Source organism: Stegodyphus dumicola, chromosome 9 (assembly GCF_044657685.1).
Source record: "Stegodyphus dumicola isolate Sdum_Otavi_A_Nest chromosome 9, ASM4465768v1".
In the NCBI taxonomy this organism is placed as follows: Eukaryota; Metazoa; Arthropoda; class Arachnida; order Araneae; family Eresidae; genus Stegodyphus; species Stegodyphus dumicola.
Window position 1 is genome coordinate 130,594,178 of NC_140776.1, and position 23,441 is coordinate 130,617,618.

A 23,441-nucleotide genomic window follows, 5' to 3' on the forward strand; every position below is an offset into this window, starting at 1 on the left:
GAATGTCTGTAACATCTGTAATCTGAACTTGAGAGGTTCGCACATATGTGTGTAAAGTTTCATATTCATATGTCATACAGTTTAATAAATATATGCATTTGGAATATGTATATTCTTTTTTAAACATGCTGTATGTTTCTAATGCCTATTAGCAAAGACTGTGATAAACTGCATTTGTTAAAGCTAGAAACTAGAATAACAGATGTGATCAGTAATAAATTTCTTTATCTATGAAACTGCATTTATAGAAAAAAAAAATGCTGTAATATCAGTATTCAGAATGTAAATGTTATTCATTGCTTAGTAAGAATTACTTATTTGTAAAAGGCCAGAACCTTTGATGACCTTCAAAATGTCATCAGAAGTGTATTATTTTTTGCAGTTACTACAGAAATTATGAAAGATAAAATTCTAGTATTGTTTCTTTTTCTTTTTTTTTTTTTTTTTGCCGATTCGTATATTCCTACAATCATTTAGTCTTTTGAATGTGCATGCCAGTTTCCTGAGGAGAATTTTTAAAAAGTCTGAATGTGTGATGCTCTTTGATACTTAGTATTTTTTTTAAGCCCCAAGGGTGTTGTTAGCCCAGAAGGGCTATTAATTTCATTTTGCCATTTTGTGTCAAAAACTTTAAATGTCCATTTCACTTTTCAAATTGGTGCCATCAAATATTATCGCCCTCTGTTATATTTAAAGAAATTAAATAATGAAGCATCTTCATCAATGTGTGTAAGTTTCTCACATTTTGATTAATCAATGTTACCTAGAGCCATCAAATTTTGAATAATGTAATCCTCCATCGAATATGGGCATCTGGAAGCCCTAATTTGAAATTTCTCTTATTATCGATTTCATATTTTGTAACACTTTAACAAATTTTTGATTAACAAACTCAACGATTTCAAAGCGAGCAATGGCAACATGTACGGGGGGGGGGGGAATTATCTCCAGCATGTGAGACTGCATATCGGAAATTCTAAAGATATGCTCATTTTAAAATTATTTTGCGATATTGCTGTTGAATTGAATTTTATGGTTTAAGTGCGAAGAACATGATATTTAATAAATAAAGGTAACACACAAAATGCTAAAAAAAGCCCCTTTGGACATAATTTAAAATCTTTCAGATTTTTTTAAAATCTATTATTATTTTATTAATTTCATATTTTGCACAAATTTAATTAATTTTTTTTATTAACATACTGAGCAATTTGAAAGTGTGCACACTGTTCAATATAAAAAATTTTTTATCTCCAGCCCGCGAGATTGTTGCCATTTGGCAAAAGTAAGATAGGCAGATATCATTCACCTTTAAACAACAAACTTGATTATTTAAAAGCAACATAAGCCACCACTTGAAATGAAATACTTTTATCTCCCAGACACCAGAGTGTATCAGTAAAGCATTAGCTTTAAAATTTAATTTGTCTGTTATTGAGTAATAGACTAAGCGGTTAAAAGCAATAGCAGTTCTTAAGGATAGGTTTTCTACATTTTAATTTAATTTATTTAATAAATAAAGGTAACCCACAAAATGGAAAAAAAAGAGGTTAAGAAAAAGAAAAAGGAAAAAAAAAAAAAGCCTCTCTGGGCGTAATGTACTTTCAGATTTTTTTTTTTTTTTTTTTGCACACTTTTTATTAAATAAGTTCTTTGCTCTAAGAATGTTTAAACTTAAGTTGTGTAAGGAAAGATAATCAAAGTTATTTAAATTGTGTACCACTGCTATGCTTTTTTCCACCTTTGATGTTATGATAAATATCATTACCATTGAAATTCATCAGTGGGAGGAAGTTTTAGTTTGTGATTATCTTCACGATTTGTACACAGAATAGAATAATGCTTTTTCTTAAAATACTTTTATAGTATATTCTTCAGGAAAAGGTTACTTTCAAATTTTCATGCTTTAAATTAATAAAGTTTTTTTTAATGAATGTATATTTGAAATACATAATAAATTTAAGTTACTGGACACACATATTCATTCTTAAAAATTTGAATTGCCATTCATTTTATATGTAAAATTCGTTATTCAAGATTTTATCAATTGTGTTTTTATAAGATTATAAATTTCATGAATGTTATCTTTTATGAACACAATAATCAGGGAACAGAAAATAAATTATCATTTTTTATTTTGCGTCTGGCTATTGAATAATTTCCATCTTCAGTTTTGAAAATATATCTCTTTAAATATGATATGAAACACATTTAAGAATTTATAACGTCTCATATTCTTAGTGAGTATAAACTAATTAGATATTAACAGACTGTGTAAGTAATTATCCTTAAATACCACAAAGTCCAGAGAAAGGGTGTAAAGAACCCTTTATTAACTCAATTATCATTCACAGATGACACTGGTTCATGTTTACGAAACCAACACTTTTGGCTTAATTCAAAAGGTAAAATGTAACTTAGAATAGAATTAAGTTAGCATAATGTCTTTTCACAGGTTCCTTAATGTGCAGGCAGGCTCTGACTCATCAAAGTCGGTGTTTAGAAGTACTCAACAGCACGAAAATCTAATCACTAGTAAATCAAAGATAATAACGTGGGCTTCAGGCTGGTAGAATGCGCTCGAAAATCATCTTCCAAAACATTCCCTTAAGTACTAACATCTTTCTGCATCATTTGAATACACTCATGCAAACTTATTTACATTCTGGCAAGAAAGCATGGGCTGAAAGCAAGAGTAATAGGAATCTTGCCTCAAAATGAAATTAAATAACGTAAATAAATTCCCACAAAGTTATTGCTTGAAATGATATTCAGTTTTGTTTTTGTAGGTTATATTATGGCCCTTATCACCCAAATTTGGGTATTCATTTTTTCAAACTTGGCAAGATACAGAATTTTCAAAATCTAATGTCTGCTGCTGAGCATAATTTGTTTCAGGTAATTTATATTTTACTTCACTGTTAACACATTTTTGCATTAACTCTATATTTATCTTAATTAAAATAAGCTATAATGTTATAAGATACAAATTACAGAAAAAGCTTCATTAATTAATATTACTTTCATTTAAAAAATTGCTATAAGTTAAAGAAATGTTTGCTCAAACTTTGTAATTGTCCTGGGTTTTATTTTTATAAAAATATTTCAAAGAATGTTTGAATGGAAATTATTTATAAAATGCACATTTAAGCATCTGTGGCAGTCTGATGTTCGGCTGCGTGTGCTGCCAGACCACATCATGTTGTGTACGTAAAAACTGCAAGCGCGACAGGAAACAGGCTCACTTCATCTTTAGTTCGAGCATAGGATGTACGAATTTTTGTGTAGAAGTTGTCTGTTATGTTATGACAGTTTTGTTAAAATATGGTGTGTGTGTGAATTAAGTTATGTTTAGCGAAGTGGAGTCATGTCTTTGAAGGATATGCACCGAGCCATAACCCACCCACAACCCACCCACTGAAAATTGGCGACCCATCTACACGCATGAAGCTTCATACTGGTTGTTCTTTCAGGAGCTTGGTTCTAGGACTTTTGTGTTTTTCTCTTCAGCCACTGCCATAGAGGAAACAGCAGCCGTGAAGATACTAATTTACAATCCTATTGACCCGGCATTGTGGTTTGCTATGTGTCATAGCTCATGCACCATACATCCATACAATAATACTAAAATATTTCCTTAGATAACAATGTTACTTGTAAATTAGGGAGTGTTATATCAGACAATTAGTTTTCTCCCAAGATATAAAAACCATAAATCCTGTTCACTTGACTATTTTTTTAATTAATAAAACTAGACTTTATTAGTCTATGCGAAAAATTAATACTCATAAATGTATGCAAATTTAATTCAAATTATGAAATTAAAAAGTCTTGTGATATAACTGAGTTTTCGGAAGGTTGGAAGAAATCCTTCTCTGAAGTCTGGACAGAATACATATAAATATCATTTTTACCTTAAAAGCACATTCATAGATATTTTTAAGAGACTTGCTGTTTTTAGTGCTTTTTATTCCTTCTCTAGTTATTGCAAATTGTCACTTATCCAGTTATTCAGATCTTTAAAGATGCTTTCAAAGATCCTGGCTTTGATGAGATTTTATTTTTAAACTATCAATTTTTTTTAGTCACATTAATCCACATTCCTCAGTTTTTCGAGAATTTTTTGGTTTTGAAATTCCAGAATTTCAAAGAATGTGAGTTCCTAATGTGCATGGAAAATTTTGCCTGCATTTGTTTGAGTGCATCTAAACTGTACAGTCTATTTTTAGAGCTGCCTCTTCCAGTATAGTTGCGTATAATGCAGTCTTTTAAAAGGAGTTGGTGAAATATAATTATCATTCTAGGAATTGTTGTCCATTGTACAGGCTGTTCTGTGTATCAGAAATTCATATTAATAAGTAATAAGTAATAGTGTCCTTATACTATTAAGTTAGGTGACAGATCAGTATAGTGATGCGTAATATAGAACAGGCGTCGGCAATCTTTTTTTGGCTACGGGTCAAAATCAACCAAAATGTGTGTATTAAAAACTGCTTCAGTTCAGTGGTATTTTCAATTTAGAACATTCGACTTTCCTGATGTTGAACTTATGACTAGAGAAAGTCATGTCTGGCTTATAGTTAGTCATCTAAAGTTGAATACAAGCATCTGAATTTTTGATAGTTAAGCTGCTCCCATTCTTACTTAAAATAGATTTCATATGTGAAAATATTTGCTCCATTTATATGTTGAACTGAATGTGGACAAAAGTGGCATAGCCACTTTTTTAAAATTATGGATTATGGTTCAGTGCTGCCAAACTTATCGATTTCTCCTTGAAATTATGTTATAGTTTTAAATTTTTAAAAAGTAAAAGATACCTGTTCATTACTGCAGCTTTGTAATGAAACAAAAGTGTTATAGTTATTGACTGTGGGTTTATTTTGTAATGTATTCTTCAAGTGCCTGTTTCATACTATTTATGTTTTATGATTTATTTTTATATATTATGCTTTTTTTTCGGAACTCACTTGCAATTATTAAATGGGTCACTTGGTGACCCACAAGTCATAGGTTGCCAAGCCCTAATATTGAGCTTGCAGTGGCAGGTGCTGATGCAGTCACCATGCTGCAGGGAACATTTTCAAGATGCCTATTATTTGCCTGCCTTTAACATATACCACAGTTCAGTTTGCATCCTGCTCATTAGCAGTGGTATCTTAAATATAATGGAATGAGGTATTATTGAAAGACAGTGTCATGCCAGTCATATCTCTCTCCATGATATTTAGGATATCGTTGTAGCTACCTGTGGTGCTCTTCAAAAGCAACCAAATAATGGGCATATTGCAAAAATTCCCCAATGCTGCAGATAAAGTAGAGTCTGATAAGCGGAAGGAAGTTTTAGTGCGGTCCTTCCTATTTCTTGGCAAAGGGTTTCTAGTATGGCAATATAATTTTTAATAGTTATGTACTCAGGATGCTGTTAGTCATCTCTTTCAATTCTGAAATGTGTGTCTTTAGATTCTTCACATATGTGGATTGGGCCCTTTTCAATGTACTGTTTTCCATATTCACATCATTGTTATTAAATACTCTTCAACAAAAGTTCCTGTTCTATCTTCTCTACAAAAGAACAATAAGTAACCACTTTTTTTCAATAATTAAAAGTGGCTCTCTTTTCCCTCTTAAAATAACTTCCTATTGTTATGTATTGCTGACATATATGATTTAGTGTTAATCATTTACATGACCTGCCATAAGCTGTATCTCATACAAACTTTGGTCAATCGGATGCATCCTTTCTGATGTTGCGATTTTACAAAATCATGAGTGTTGTTAGGTAGAGAATTAATCCTTCAACAAAAGGTGCTTTCACATAAAAAATACTTTAAAGTCCTCCCTTCCCCTCTAAAGTCTTTCTTTATTTAAAATTTGAGAGGATTTTAAATAAGGAAAAATTCTGCAGAAGGTAAAACATCATTTTGGATAAATGAAGAACAAAGTAAAGCAGTTAACATTTCCTTGCTTAATAAAGTAACAAACACATCATGTAAATAAAATTTTAAAGTGCATCTTTCTCATAGATTTGCATTTCCATCCTTACAAGATAATGAAACCAGTCCAGCAAGGTTTTATGTTTTGGAACACTTTTCTTGTCTTTTTAAGGGCCAACCAGTGGCCGAGTGGTCTCTGAACACTGGTAGTTCGGTCCGAGGTTCGAATCCCGAGAACGGGCAGGCTGCATGGGCATTTTCGGGGTTTTCCCCACGTGTAACGTGTATACGAGCCAGTTTCCCTTAGAAAGTCCTCCACGAAGGCATCTCTCCTTTTAGGCAGATAGCCCTTGAGGCTTTGTCATAATCACATACACACACTCTTGTCTTTTTAAGAAATCTGACTGTTGATTAAAAGACTGATGACTTCAATTTTTAATCTATTAGTCATTTTTATTGCATCAATCTAAATTTTGACTGAATTAATTCATCATTACTAAACTTCTGTTACATTTGAGTTGATCTATTCTTCCCTTATATCCCATGAATTATTTGAAACTTAAATGGTTTCACAAAGCTTCATCTGTTGTTTGCAATTTTTATTAATTGACCTGAAGTTCCAAGTTGTGATTAAATTTTAATAATTTGTAAGGTGTTTGAAAAACTGTGTAAAATAAATTATAAAGTATTTTTTATTGGCAGTACACAATTAATCAAAACTTCATGAGACATTTTTAGAATTCATATAATAAACTCTGCAGCTGACAACCAGTTTTATTGTTTTAAAATAGAGGTAAACGTTTTTTTTTTAAGTCACATATTTTACGTATGTTCAATCTGTCGATCACTGCCAATATGGTAAATGTATGCATAGTGGGAGGACATATTTGAACATAATTGGAAGGATGGATAATCTCATAGGTGAAAAGGAACTAATGATTATCTCTTTCAAAAAGATATTTGTTTGGCTAAGTGCAACCCAGACCATTATCAAGATCATCTCAATTGAAATTGCCTCAGATATTATTTGTGAGAATATCTCGTTCAAAATTTGTCAGTGGGTGGATAAGATGCTACAGGAAATGGTGATGACACATTAGTGTGTGGCATCCTGGTCTTCAAATTTACACTCACGTCCATAAATTAAGGATAATGCAAGATAAGGCAAAGGAAGAGTTAGAAGCAAAACAAATTTGACTTATTTGTAAAGCTTATTTATTAAACAAAAGGTAAAGAGCAAAAAAGATGCTATGTGTTTGATATTATTAAAAACATTAGCGATTTTTTCTCACTGGAGCAAATTGCAAAAAAAAAAAAAAAAAAAACCCAGACGATGCAATACAGTCCGTACAACGCCTAGGCATGCTGAGTATGAAATTATCGATCTGATCTTGGAGATATTACACCACTCAAAAAGCAATGCTCTCCGAAGTTCCGGTAGACATGTTGGAGGAGGTTGACAGGCTGCAACTCGTCGGCCAAGCATATCCCACACGTGCTCTACTGGATTCAAGTCCGGTGAGAATGCTAGCCAGTCCATACGGGTGATATCCTCCGATTGAAGGCATTCGCTTACGATGTTTGCACGGTGAGGATGGGCGTTGTCATCCATAATTACAAATTGTGCGCCTGTGGCGCCTCGAAACAAACGTACATGTTGTTCCAGAATGACGTCCCGATAGATTTGGCGCTTGTCATGGTTCCAATTTGAACATGCAGGTCAGTTCTGGAACCCAGAATAATTCCACCCCAAATGAGCATTCCTGTACCACCGTAATGAGGTCGTTCAATGATGTTTTTTTGGTGTTAACGGGTACCTGGAGATCTCCATATGAAAGTACGGTGAGAATCAGACTGAAATCTAAACCTGGACTCGTCGGAAAACATCACACAAGCCCACTGTTGCGGTGTCCACAATGCAGGCTCTCTACTCCAGGCTAACCGCAAGCGACAGTGAGTTGCAGTAAGTGGAACACATCTGACAGGTCTACGAGCATATAGACCACTCTCCCCTAAGCGTCTATACACGGTCTGCCTTGAAATTGTCTTACCAGTGGCTGAAGAGAGCTGACGAGACGGGTCTGAGGCTGTGCTCCGTCTGTTTCTTTTGGCAGTAACTGCCAAATACCGGTCCTCATTTGACGTTGTAAGTCTGGGGCGACCTGTGCTGTAATGTCTACTCACATTACCATCATCTTGAAATCGTTGCCAAAGCCTGGAGATGACATTCTGGGCAATTCCAAGTTCGTCTGATACTTCCACTTGGGTATGCCCACATTCCAGACGGCCGATAATTCTACCATGTAAAAAATCATCCAAATGCGTCCTTTGTGTCATAACTATTCAGTTATTGCATTGAAATGCTTATAAAGCGCCTGCGAACAATTTTACGTCTTTGCCTGTATTCCTTATAAATCACTCTCTTACGCTCTCGTCATTGTGACGTACCATCGGTGTCATCTGGTTACTTCCTGAAATTTGCATATGATTCTTGAAGATGTGTGTAGTGATTTTACAGGTGATATATTTATTTTAGAGTTTGATTTCCGCGTGACTCCGAATTATCCTTAATTTATGGACATGAGTGTAGTTCTATATCATTTTAACTTAGGATTATGTTCTTCCTAATTAATGGTATGTTGGGAAAGTAAAAATTAAGAAACTATCTGAGGCGTGTGTGAATACTTATATCTTTGAAACTACAAATGTTACAGTCAATCTATACGTTATTAGATAGACAAATGAGCATATTTGTAAACAAACAAACAAACAAACAAACAAAAAAATTAAAAATTGAACATAGTAACGTCTCAAAAATAGCAAAATTTTGATCAAACTCCATGTGCATGCATGACTGTGTGTGAGTAACAGGGTTGTCTGGTAGACTGTCAATGTGTTCAGGTAGTGTTTGCTGTATTTTGTTTTATTTTGCCAAACTAGTGGTGTTGCAATTTATACAAACTTGACATGTGTCGCAGAAGTTGGGATGTGTAAATCTTTAGTATTTTAGTGCATTTAGATGACGCAGGAAGGAGTAACAATATGTGAAGAACTACATACAAGAAAAGCTGTGTAGTGAATTTCTCATTCAGAAAGCACATTATGAGGTTGTAGTTTGCTCAGAATGTCATGTTATGCCTTGAATAATAAGAAGAAATGCTTATCAGCTAGTGTCAAAATTCGATAGAGGGAGGTTCATTGCCTATCAAGAATTTGAATTATTGTTCCGTGATATCGCCTATCGCACTGGTCAACTTTCAACTATTGTTATGCAAATATGAAATCAATGGGCTGCTGAGGGTCATACTGAACGGCATGCAGGATTTTAATGCTGTCTGATGATAACGCCAGAAAGGATAGACATGTTGTGAGGCCAGCCCTACAAAACCATACGACCACATCATGGAACATTATGGAAATGAGCATGCTTGCAGCACGCCCTGTATAATCTCGTAAGGTGCATCGATGTTTGCAACAGTGTGAACTATCAGCAGGGTGACCATTAATTCGGCTCTTCCTTACAATTCAGCATAGAGATGTCAACTCTGGTGTGCCAAATGACTAAGCTGGATACAGGAGTGCCACAGTGTCGTCTTTTCAGTTGAGTCTCGGTTCTGCTTGCAATATTCTGATGGCCATATACGTGCCTGGAGGCTCCGAGGAGACCACATGTCACCTGCTTGCATTTGATATCTACATAGGGGCCCTGCACCTGGTGTGATGGTTTGAGCAACCATTGGGTACACGACACGCACATCTCTAGTTCGGATTGACAGTAATTTGAACACAGATGAGTAAATTTCTGACAGCTTGGGTCCATTGGTTGTGCCCTATCTTCGAGGCCTGCCACATGCCATCTTTCAACAAGATAATACAAGACTAGATGTTGCACATTATGTTCTGACCTTCTTCAATGCACAGGGTATTCGATTGCTGCCCTGGCCTGCATGGTCTCCAGATCCACCCATTGAAAATATCTGATCATAGGTTGCTGAGAGACTGGTCTGCCACCTCTCTCCAGCTAACACAGTTGATGAAGTGTGACATATACTTGAAGCAGCATGGAATGAGTTGCCCGTTTCTATCATCAAGTCTATTTTGACTCCATGCCTAACCAGGTAAGGGCCATGATAGCTGCCAGGGTTTGGCAGCTGTTTCTTCTAATTTCACACCCCTGTAAACCCTCAAACTGCTTACAAATTTAATCATTTTGTCTTTATGCCATATTGTTTACGTTCAGTGAATATCTTTTTTGTATTTGCTTTCCTTCATGGTGTTGCAATTTTAATTTCCAGCAGTATATTAATGGACACTCAAGTTTTATTATAGCATCCATATATGTTCATCCAACTCTTACTTCAGGAAATTTGAAAATGTTCTTGTTTAGTGTAATGCTTAAGTATTCTGAGACTACTTTGTTGATTGACGAAAAGTTTACTGTAGATGCGAATGTTCCTATTATTATGATGGGAGATTTCAATGTAGATGTCAAATGAAATGAAAAGGCATTTGATTTTATGAAACATCATTCTAATCTCAGTATGGTGCCAAGTAACTATCCAGATACACAATTCAATTATAGATTCAACATCTGAGAATTCATTTGTAGATTTAACATTTAATAGGAATAAAACTGCAGACATCTTAAATTATGTATCTTATGTCTCATATCATTGATGAGCTTTGCGTAGGATCATTTTGAATTAATAAATAAAATTAATTAATAAAATAAATGTGTTTTTAAACTCTTTTGCTTGTTTTAGTTCTTCTATAACATTCCTACACTTCAAATACCAGCAGCTCTTTAAAAGAGAGAGCGTGCTGTCAATTTTATTTTTTTATTGTGAAGGGAAGTTGTGAAGGTTAATGTCTTTGTGTCTCCACATCCTACTAAAATCCAGGGTCTTTGTTTGATCATGATATATTGACATGAGACAAAATATGATGGAAATATATATGCATGAGACAAAACAGTCATATAAAAAATATCTCGTGTATCACATGAACATAAAGATAAACAGAGCATTTATAGACTATGAAAGAAAAAACTTATTGAGTTTGCTTGTATTATTTCAGTATTATAAAGTTTGATACTGGTTGTATATTTCATTTGTTATTTTTAAATGCTTCATGAACTTGTGAATTAGGAAAGTCTCTGTATTTGATATCCAGGTCATTTTGTATTTATGATAAGAGTGTGAAGAATGTTTTTCTATTTATTTAAAAGCAGATTTTGTCTCTGGTATGAATTAAAAATCACTGTTTAATTGTGCCTTTTTCTTTTCTGTAGGCAGAGGAGGTACTTAAAGTAACTCATGGTACTAAGCATCCTTTATATCAAGATCTTTTAAAAATTATTATGGAAACTCAGACTTGTATATCTGTAAATAAAGAGGAAGAAATATAAAACTGTTAGTCCTTGAATAATTTTAATATTAGTGATTATGATCCCATTTAAAAAATAATAAAAATGAAACATAAATTCAAGTAATATAGAATATCAATATGATACCCACACACACATGCATTCACACAAATTTAAAAAACGATTGTATTATTGAAACAAAAAGTATAATACTTTTTAGTCTACTAAATATTAATTTTGTCTTACTGCATCCTTTAATAAAGTTACTTGTCCTTTTACGTTTCCCAACATTTGTTTTCTGGGGAGAGGTGCTTAAATTCCAGTATGGGTAAATTAGGTGGCTGAGTTCCATTTCTTTATATATATATATATATATATATAAGCGGCTTAAGTCTTTGTCGCTGATAGTTTATTGTTGCCACTCAGAATGAATATCTCGGCCGATTAAAGTCGTACAAAGATGAGAACAGTATCGATGGATTCGGAGAATTTTTTGGAATCCGAGGATACGCATCTTGAATTTCAACTTGGCGCTGTTCCGTAGATATTCTAGAAAAGAGAATTTGGCATGTAGCCAAATCCCTCTAATTAATAAGGAAAACTCAAGAAAGAAAGTGGATAATGTAGGGGAAAATTAGTTTTTAATTGATGTCTTGGCTAATTAAAGTCCCACGAAGACGCAAATGGTCAAAATATCGTGTCATGGACCTGCGGAATCCAATGGTGTGCTTTGCTAAGTCTGGGAGCCAGCTGTTTCAGAGGAGATGATGTTACTTCACCATATATATATATATATACAGCTTATGTGTCTGTTTGTCACCAATAGTTTATTGGTTGCTTGCGTAACTGTACTAGCCAATGGGGTGAAGTTGCCACGGCACAGGGTTGCCATTTCAATTGAAACTTAGACAATTTCTTGTAAAACTTGTCTTTGCTATGACCATTAATAAGTTTCAGGGCCAAACGCTTAAGCGTGTTGGCATTTTTTTACCTGAGCCTGCGTTTGGACACGGTCAACTTTATGTTGCCTGTTCAAGAATTCGTAAAAGAATGGACATAAAATTAAAAATAATTGATGGTCCTCTGAAAGCCGAGCTTAATAGTGATGGAAAGATCTACACAAGAAATGTTGTGTACAAAGAGATCATGTGAATTAACATTTTATTGTTTAAATCACCTTTATATATTTAGCTAGCGGTGGCTCTTAAGAAATGTACTGCGAGTGGTGTCCTTCATTGCACTCTACTTTAAGCAAGTAGAAGGGGGAAAATCCGTGGGGCAGTAAGCAAAGGGGCATCCTTGCCGCCTGCCCTGGGTAATCCAGTTTGAATTAACAGACACCTTTGCACAAATCATTTTAATTACAATTTATGATATCTAAAACAGTGGTCGTTTTGTGTGACCACTGGGCTTTCTAGTATATATATATTGGTGCTAAGTTTAGTGTTATTGGCAAGTCATTTTAATGTAAACAATGACTTTTTTCACTTAATCCTTCAGGTATTAAAATTAAATCCTAAATTATGCATGTTAACTGGTGTTCGGGATGAGGAACTGCTAGTAGGAAAATAATGGTTCTTGGAATGTAAAGAATTTAAGCAAGCTGTCCAGCTGTTCAGTAAATTACCCCCAAAATCTTTACCATCCAAGAGGGATTATATTATATGATCCAAAAATTTAACTTGCATATTTAATGTGAATAAATTTCAATTCTAATAAAGTTTGTAGCCTCGAAGAAAAATGTTTAGAAATTCTTTTCATCATAGATTGTAGATGTTGTTTGGTTAATCAAGTTCTCTTTGAAGACTTATTTTCAACTGCCCCCCCCCCCCCGAAAAAAAAAATTCACATACGAAGGAACTCTTAAATAAGGCAATTATTCTTATTGCAAAAATTCATAATAAACATTTTTATTGCAAACATTCTTAACTATTTATCTTTTGACAAGTACGAATAACTGTTAAGCAAGTTTGTATCTCCATGAGAGTAAGATTTGTTTGCTGGCTAATTAATTAGCTCCATTTGTAGAATTTCTGTTCTTGTTCACATTTGTTTTAGTGGTAATGAAAATAATGTAAAATTGGGCTACAAGTGAATAAAATCAATACATATTCAAATTTTTGTTTCAATAATTCTTTTTTTCTCACATATTTTTGAAATTTTTCCTTGCAATAACAGGGCATGATTTAACCTTCCAGCACACGTATAATGCACAAAGCTTACGACAAATTCGTTTTTTAATGAACAGTTTTCGCATATCACAACTAAGACATCTGAAAGTCATTTCTATTTCTCCTTTCAACCCTTCCCTGCATCATGGAATGTGCCAACAAGAAGTCATATGCCCTTGTTTTTTTTTTTTTTTTTACTGGGATTTGTGCTACGTGGCAGCTTCTTCGTAAAAGTTACGATGCGTGCGTGGTCGTGGAGGAAAATCCGAAAAATGTTTTTTTCTCAAATAGTTTGTAATTTTGTGTTATTAATTGACATGTATTATTTTAATTTGTATAAATTCGACTCTATATTTTTATATCGGTTTTCATGGCAAAAAATATGAGCAACCAGCTGATTTTGCTAGCATTCTTCAAGAATAATCTGATGAAGAAAAAGAAGACAAGGAAACCTTTGGATGTGAGAACAATAGCGATTTAAATGAGGAAAGTATAGCAATAAATAATATCAGCCATGAATCTGAACAATAAATTTTGGATGATGATATAGAAAAAAGGAATGATTATGTTTGTAAGGATAACTCTTCTAAGTGGTGAAAACAAAAGTATGTAAACTGCTAAGTGGTGAAAACAAAAGTATGTAAACTAAAAGTCAAATAAAATAAATATTGTGAAAGTGCTACCTGGCCTAAAACACAATGCGAAGGATATAGAGGATGAAATGGGATCATTTTTGAAAATAATTGATATAAATATGCTTGATGAAATTTTGGAATGTAAAAAAAATAAATATATAAGATTGCTAAAAGGCAAATACTCAAGAGACAGAGACTGCAATAGTTATTAAAGAATAAATTTAAAATTTTCTATAATGAAATACATAATTGCCTTACTAATATAAGCATTTAAAAATAATTTACTTTTATTTGAATGTGACATCATTTGTATTTTGCAATAATAAGGTTGATATTTTATTTCTTAACAAATTCATTATCAATATTCACCCATTTATGTCGTTTTTCGTTCCCAAATGATGAAATAACAGATGTAAAAAATACGACGCACGTGTACTCATATAAAATTGCCAAGCGTGCATGTTGGAAGATTAAGATGTAGGAAATGTACAAAATATTGTGATTCGAGTTATGTTGCATGTAACTGCTGCTTAACTTTAAAAGGTTTAATACAAGCAGACATGTCAATGAAGAGTTTATTCTTTACTTGCAACTCTTAATATTGAAATGTCTGGTTAAGGTAATATGAAATGCAAAATTTATTAGTCATGCATTATTATGCAGCTTGTCAATAGTTTTATTTATTTTTGTGTATTGAAATTTTGATTTAATTCATTATATGAGAAAACTGTTTTAATAGAACTTTTTGACATGACTACCTCACCTCTTTATGCTGAATATCTCTGTACTCACTCTTAATTTCTTCAAGCAATACATTAAACTTAATGATGCAGAGCTCTTCTGTAGCTGTAAAACTATACTTTATGCATATGGATGCAAACTTCTGGCACTGTATTTATAACAGATATATAAATAAATGTATTTGCCAGTTTGAAACCACTGCTCTGTAATGATGATATTTATTAAAAAAGAAACTTAAAAAAATTTACTATCCTTTCCAGTTCCATTTAAATTCAGAATGCAATGGTATATAAGGCTAATGTGTAGTTATACAACACAAAGTTTGAGATCCGGAACCATCAAGACTTAGCGATTTTGGGTTTCCTAGATTTCCGGATTTTAGGTCATCAGTTTAAATCTAGTAAGATGACATATAGACATGGCACACTGAGGCTTGCTGTTTAATAGAAGAATGTTCTTTCCCTACAGCAAAGCTGGTATTATGGCCAGTGTGGCTGCAGCAGTTGACAGAGTTAGAAATATTGAATTTTTAGGAACAGCAAAAATTGAGGATCGCAGAATTTTTAGAATTTAGGAAAAATACTGGGAGCAGAATTTGTAGGAATCAAATTTTTTAGAATTTAGAGAAGTGATGGGCAGCAGAATTTATGACCTGCAGGGATTGTACTGGTATGCAATATGCACAGAACTAAATTAACATAAAAACTGAAAGTATTTATTATCTCTTACAATTTTCTTTTAGTCAAGTTAAAATTTTGAATATTACTTTTTATTTGTTTTTGAAATTAAGAATTACAAAATTTAAACTGAAAATGGTACTAACATATTAATATTAAACTATTGAAAATTATTTATTGCTATAAATAAATTTGAGATACACTGCTAAGAAATATATTTTGATAGTTATAGTCCCAATAGTTCTTCAATTAAAAAAAATACAGAGGGTGTTTACACATTTTTGTTACCATTCTGATTTTCTCCATGAACTTAAATAATATTAATTTTAAAATACAAATGTGACTTGCATCAAATCGGAATAAGGTTTAATTATCATCTGCAGCATTAAAATATTCTTTTCTTTAAAATATTTCTTTAAAATAAACAATGGGTCGAAGGCTATTTTTTTGCACTGAATACTCTTATTCAATTATTAAAAAAAAAAAAAAAAAAAAAAAAAAAAAAAAAATCTGAAAAAGCATGATTTTAATATTTCTACACGTGACATAGTTAATGTGAAAGGAAAGAACCATCAAAGTTTACATCTGACTTGGAAAAAGGCAAAAAATACATGCCCAACAAAGGTATGTACAGCTAAATCTAAAGTCACATCTCATGTTTTAAAGGAAAATACAGCTCCCCAAGGAGTTATTGCAAAATTTTTAGATATCTCTGTAGGAACTGTGAACAAAATTATAAATTCTGATTTAAAGCTAATAAAAATAGAAAACATGATGTTCATCGTCTAACGCCAAAACATGCTTCTCTGCATAAGACTATGTGCAGATTGCTGTATGAAAATTATTTGGCAGGTGAAAAATGGAAATATGTAGTTCCAATTTATAAGCTTGGATATACAGTCAAAAGTCTTTAATCCAGACCTCAAAGCTACAAACTTTCTGCGCATGCCTAAACGCATTATGCGTCTACGCATGCGCATAATATGTTTACGCATGCACGTTTAATGTATAACGGATGGTATAAGCTAAACTAAAATTACCTAATTATCTATTTCAGTTAATTTTGCAGATTGCGTTGTTCCTTAAACTTCTAATTGGATCTGCCTTATTATTTTTTGCAGACTGTTAGAGCAATTTTATAAGAGTAAGCTTGAACTTTTGATTATGTCAAAAAGAATTTCCGATTCTGCCAAAGGATCTACAAAGCGAAAGCCTGTTTCGATGTCCATCAAACAAAAAGTGGAATTGCTGCAAAAAATGGATAAAGGCATATCCTTTGTTTCTCTAACCATTCCGAAATCTGTTTATCAATATCGCGCTGCTCTTTGGGGGGAGGGAAACGTAGCGGCGCGCAATGAACTGGAAGTTGATCTGTCAGCACTATCCTTATCTTCAGGGCAGATGTTTTTATTTTATTCGGCTTATAATTTTTTACTAAATGTAGTATTTCATCTCGATGTACTCCGTCTTTGATATGATTTAAATCAAATGCCTTGTCATTATAAATATCACGAATAGTTTTCTGGTTGCAATTTTCTAATTTCGACTATGCGTAATGTATGCTTTACGCATGCGCGCGTTGAAAGAAATGTTTAATAAAGTAAACAAATAAATATTAAGCTTCTTTTTTTGTAAATTTTGATACACTTTAGATCATAATTGCTCATTATTTTATAAATTACGGTTTCGTATTTTTAATTTTATAATTTCTGCATGCCATCTTACTAGATTTAAACTGATGATCTATAATCCGGAAAAACCGATAATCCGGAATCGCCGAAGTTCCGACGAATCCGGATTAAAGACTTTTGACTGTACTTATCTGAATGAAATAGAAAAAGATTGATTTGTTATCGAAAAAGAGGAGAAAAAGACTTAATATGTTGGTTCAGAGAAGAGGAGGAAAATTTTTCTAAAGATTTTATGGTTATTACTGGATTCTCTTATAACGGAAAACTTAAAATAAGGAAAGTAGAAAAAAATGTCAAAATTAATTCAGATTACTATCAGAAATATGTTTTAACACCTATTTTTAAAGAAGAAATTTCATCTCTTTAACCTAACAATCTTTACTGTGTCAAGTTCATCAGGATAAGGCTTTAAGTCATACTTCTAAACCTACTGCTCTATTTTTTGAAAAAATGAGAAATGAAACCGGAATTGAAGCCGCTCTCTTTAAGTGCCTCTGATGTGTCTCCTATGGATTACTGTGCTTTTGGACTTTTGAAACAAACTCTTTATAAACGGCATCCCAAAACATTCGATGGACTCTGGAAGCTTGTGAAGGAAGAGTGGAATGAAATCAACCTTGATGTTTTAAGAAAAGGGCTTTTACCTTACAAAACTTTATGTAATATATGATAGTTCAACAACAGGGCTATCAGATTGAACATATTATAAAATAAAATTTTAAGGTTTATATATATATGTCTTTACAAAAACATGTGAACCCTCTCTATATTTATAAAACTAAGTGTGCACATATGAATTTTGCTCATATGCTGAGTCAGAAATAAGTATTTAAAAATGGATATGTTGTATACTATGTTTTAATGGTTGAAAAATTGATCAGTGCCAGGTCCATTAAAAGTAAATTCATCATTTTCAAATGTATAAAACTTGCAGTGTTTTGAGTTACAATTCACTTCAGATTAACTCTTCTCAGTGGGTATCTTTAACACCATTTTCAGTGACATTTGTAAACAATACTAAAAATAATGATCAGTAACTGAATTTTATCCCTTTCCATTATTAATCAACTAATATTATTCAATTATTCATTATTATTCAATTATAATGCATTGACAAACCTTATGTACATATTATTTTAAAGTTAATATATTATCTAAGATTTCTGCTTTCTAAATTTTATTTCAATTTCTGACACAAGATTTCCCTCCTCCAAAAAAGAACAATTTCTTTTTATTAATTTCAAAACAGTAATTAGGAATTTTATGATTACATATACAATAACATATGTAAGAATGATCTCTCATTTATGACTTTTCTTCTGCAAAAGTAATAAATTTTTTTAATATATAGTTTTTGAAAAGTAATAAACTGAAATAAATAATAGGGGACAAATAATATGCAATTAAAATTTTACTTCAAAGTTCAAAGATGAAATTTTACAATATTTTATTGGAACAGCCTTCATAAGCAAAGGAAAAGATTCTGATTATACAATACCAGAAAAATCAATGATAAATAAAATGAACTTTATTATTAATGGTTGATAAAAAAATTAAGCATACAAGGTAATCATTATTTTTACTGTTATTGTTCCTGTAAATTTCTTTTTTTTTTTTCAATATTAATAATTTACAAGGAAATATGAGAGTTTAAATTGTTAGAATAGGTATTGGAACTCTTAAGATGGATAAAAGCTAGGATTACATGGTTTGTTTCATATACAAAAATCTGTTTCGTAAATGAAAGTATACTATGATTAAAGGAAACATATGTAAATAATAAATTTGATTAAGGTAAAAATTAACTTTTAAAATTTTATATACTTCTGCAGTTTTTGGAAACATGCTTTGTCACTTGCACAAAAAGTAGAGGTTTTTACAGTTCTTATATTTTTACTGTAAATATTATTTACTCAATGTTTTAAATAAATATGCAATAAAAATTTTATGCATGAGCTTAATATTGTAGACAGTTTTGAAAGCTTCACTCCAAAATAGTGGATTTTATTTATTTATTTTTTAGACTTGCGGGAAAAAATTTAAAATTAACATTTATTAATAATAATATAATTAACTTTTTATTAGTTCTGTACAAGAATTTTATTCAGAATGTTGAATACTTGTTGTAAATGCATTTACAATCATTTACTTCCTTTTTTCATTAATAAAAAAGCACATTAAGCTGTTCATTAATTAATACAGAGTTTCAAAAGTATAGTCCTTATTACAAACAATACATAATTTTCTATAGCTTTAAAATTAAATAAATTGTATGCAGGAATGAAGTAAGAATTAAATCATCTAAACTTATTTCCTTATCTGCAATTACAGTGCACATTGGCTGAGACACCCATTATCCATAATTCCAAATAACTGTGGTTTTCTGCAGAAATGGAGATGTGATGCTCTCTTTTACTCAAAAATACTGATCACTGTCAGAGGTAGTTGTCACAAAAACTTTCACTGAGTTAACAATTCGCATTTAATTTGAAGATATATACAGCAGACCTCCTCCAAGATGATCATTTCACAATTCCAGGAGATTTTAATTTTCTTAAAAGTAGTTGCTCAGTATGTTTTTTTTTTTTTTATGATTATTTAAATAGCTGTTGTTTAAGGAGCTGCACAAGTTGCGTTTATCTGAAAGGAATATGTAATGCAAAAAATGTTTGTGTCTTAAAAGCAATATCAGTGGCATGACAAATATTCCAGAACAACCACGTGTAAAACATTTCTATATATAACGTAAACGCACAAACTGACGAAATTAATAAAAGTCTTTAGCAAACTGCAATTATTCCTTATTTTATCTTAAGAACGAAAATAGCAACTTCATATGACACTGACAAGTGCAGTTCAGAATTAAGCACTTGTATAATTTTACTAACTGTTTGTTAAGTAATTCTAAATATTTTTTACCAGAGTTTGATAGTAAGTCTGTATGAATTCCATTCATAAACTGATAAAGCTATGTTTACATAAACAAAGGATAAAAACTAATTGTACAGCCTATAATAGTTTAAAAAATGAATGGATATTTTAAATTGTGATGTTCTATAAATTCATTGACATATGTTACTATAAAAAATAGACAAAGCTAATAAACTGCGGAAAACTCGCCATCGTGCAAGAAAATAAGGTTAGATTATAGAATTATATTATTTCTGCGTGATACTTGTGAAGATTACTAATTTGTTTGGAGCAGTTAGAAGTTTACATTGACAGCCATTACATGAAACCTCGCCTAAAATGTAATGCTTAATGCCACTGAGAGTTCCCATTTAATTGGTTTTTTTGCCTAAAGTTATAGCGCAGGGTCTAGTTCTCGTTTCTGTGAAACCTTATGCCTTAATATCCTGTAAGCTTTGGATGACCAACCCGCGGCTCGCATGCCACAGTGTGGCACGGTGGAGTTTTAAGAGTGGCATGCGAAGACTTATTGAAAAATTTAAAAAATTTGCAAAAGTAATGATGTCAGGAACTTACCGTAATTTCCGGAAGAAACGCCGCGGTGTTTACGTGTTTAAAACTTAAATTTTCAGCGGGTGCGGCGTTTCTACCCATGCGGCGTTTAGGTGCACAAAAAATAAAATATTTCCTATGATGGTCATTGTACATAGTTTGGATGGCCTTGTGCATAGACTGGTGCTGTTCCCACACAAAAGACCACTCAGTTGCTTTTTGCGAACGTTATTTTGTTTACATTTTTTCCCTTGAACGGACCTACATGCCTTATTCACCCTAAACGAGATCTCAGAACAATAACATTCTTCCCCCTTTCAAATCAACATTCTCATCAGTTTGAATAGTCTCTTTCCTCTGCCATTCGATGAATCTTCCAGGACCCGTCCTCTCCCCACCCCTGCCTTTTCTGCAATTTTTTTCAAAAGCGGACACGTCTCCACCTGCCTCGCAATAACGAACTCTGACGTATTTCCCCTTCAGAATGAATGGATTTTTCTTGGCATTCTGCCAAGTACAGATCCCATCAGTTTGGGTACAAGTACTTATTGAATAGTTTTTAAGTAAGAAGGGAGCGGAAAATTTTTGAAAATGTCTCTAAACGGCACAGAAGCTATACATTTCTTACCTTTAATTTATTTTTGAGTTATGGTTTCATTTCATGCATTTTTCTTAACTGGTATGTCATATATCAGGACTTCGGTTGAGTTTTTGCATCTATACGGCCCACGACGTTGTCACGCGCAATTTAATCTATTGCGGCGTTTACGCTGATGCGGCGTTTCTGTGTAATTTTAATTTTTTTCCCGCCATTTTTCTCGAGTGCGGCGTTTACGCTGATGCGGCCTTTCTTCCGGAAATTACGGTAGTCAAAATCTGTAAAAACCTTATTCATACGTTATTGAATACAACAACGCCGGGAAGTGGCACTAATTGATACCAGTACAACATTGCTGCAAGACAGTGTGGTCATGCAATGAGCCCAGTGGTTTGAGTTGCCTTGCTTTGGCGCCGTTGTGTCTTGCTATAGTTGCCTGTTCTCGAGCGAGTGCGACATTCTGGCTGTCTCAGTTGATTTTAAACTGCCGAGCAAGATGTTAAAGCATTTTTTAAACAGTTCTTAGATTCTGCCGTCGAGCGTCGTTGTTTTAAAAATTTTGTTATGTCCATGAGTAAACCTTCGTCATCCTCGTCAAACCTTCAAGCAATATTTGTTTGCGGATCAAAATACTTTCGAGCCCCTATGTTTGGTATGTGGAGTTTGTGTAGCAGAGTCGAAAAAATTAGCATATTAGACGAAATAACATGTGACAGAAAGACAACCTGCTTGAAAATTATTTGGGAAGAAAAGATTTTAAGTATCATTATATTTTCCATCAAGAAGCTCTTTGTGCCAAGGATTTAAACCTGTCTCTGTTCTTGACCCTGTAGTGCGCTTATATCAACAAAATACGAACTCGAGCTCGGATCGACGACGATTTCATGAGCTTTTCCTGGAAGAAACTGAAAATGATCGCGAGTTACTCCTTCACTGTATGCGTATATTACAAAGGAAAGGAATTGCACTCCCAAGGTTTTGGAATTTGAGGGGTTGTGTTTTAAAATATGTGGGAAAAACATTGAATTGCCGAGTTAGTGCTTGCTACTCAAAAAATGAAGGTTGGCTATGAATGGGACATTTAAATACACTCAGGTCATTAAATTAAGGATAATGCAAAACCAGGCAAAAGAAGAGTTAAAAGCAAAACAAATTTGACTTATTTGTAAAGCTTATCTATTAAACAAAAGGTAAAGAGCAAAAAAAGATGCTATATGTTTGATATTATTAAAAAAATTAGCGATTTTTTCTCCCTGTAGCAAATTACAAAAAACACCTATTTACAAAAAACCAATATTACATGGTTGGTATGATTGTTAATACATTGTATGTCTCCCAGATGATGCAATACAGTCCGTACTAGGCCTAGGCATGCTGAGTATCAAATTATCGATCTGATCTTGGGGGATATTATACCACTTAAAAATCAATGCTCTCCGAAGTTCCGGTAGACATGCAGGAGGAGGTTGACGGGCTGCAACTCGTCGGCCAAGCATGTCCAACACGTGCTCTACTGGATTCAAGTCCGGTGAGAATGCTGGCCAGTCCATACGGGTGATATCCTCCGATTGAAGGCATTCGCTTACGATGTTTGCACGGTGAGGACGGGCGTTGTCATCCGTAAACACAAATTGTGCGCCCATGGCGCCTCGAAACAAACGTACATGTTGTTCCAGAATGACGTCCCGATAGATTTGGCTTGTCATGGTTCCAATTTGAACATGCAGGTCAGTTCTGGAACCCACAATAATTCCATTCCAAACGAGCACTCCTGCACCACCGTAACGGTGTCGTTCAATGATGTTATCCTGGTGGTAACGGGTATTTGGAGCTCTCCATATGAAAGTCTGGCGAGAATCAGACTGCAAGATAAACCTGGACTCGTCGGATAACATCACTCAAGCCCACTGTTGCGGTGTCCACAGTGCATGCTCTCTACTCCAGGCTAACCGCAGGCGACAGTGAGTTGCAGTAAGTGGAACGCATCTGACAGGTCTACGAGTATATAGACCAATCTGCCCTAAGTGTCTGTGTATGGTCTGCCTTGATATTGTCGTACCAGTGGCTGAAGAGAGCTGACGAGACAGGTCTGAAACTGTGCTCCGTCTGTTTCTTTTGGCAGTAACTGCTAAATACCGGTCCTCATTCGGCGTTGTAACTCTGGG

The 23,441-nt window shown here is 33.3% G+C and overlaps 1 protein-coding gene across 5 annotated transcripts in view; it reads left to right on the plus strand.

Moving 5' to 3' along the window:
* Nucleotides 1-11,345, plus strand: part of LOC118196812 (histone-lysine N-methyltransferase SMYD3-like) — a 61,155-nt gene extending 49,810 nt beyond the window's left edge. For 3 of the 5 annotated variants that reach the window (XM_085824119.1, XM_085824118.1, XM_085824121.1), the window contains 2 exons: nucleotides 2,790-2,898; nucleotides 11,227-11,345. In XM_085824119.1, coding sequence (XP_085680245.1) covers nucleotides 2,790-2,898; nucleotides 11,227-11,343 — 226 coding nt within the window. In that variant the 3' untranslated portion in view covers nucleotides 11,344-11,345. Of the gene's footprint in view, nucleotides 1-2,775; nucleotides 2,899-11,226 lie in introns of all 5 variants that reach the window. The other 2 variants (XM_085824120.1, XM_085824122.1) reach the window with 2 other exon arrangements.
* The last annotated feature ends 12,096 nt before the right edge of the window (nucleotides 11,346-23,441 follow it).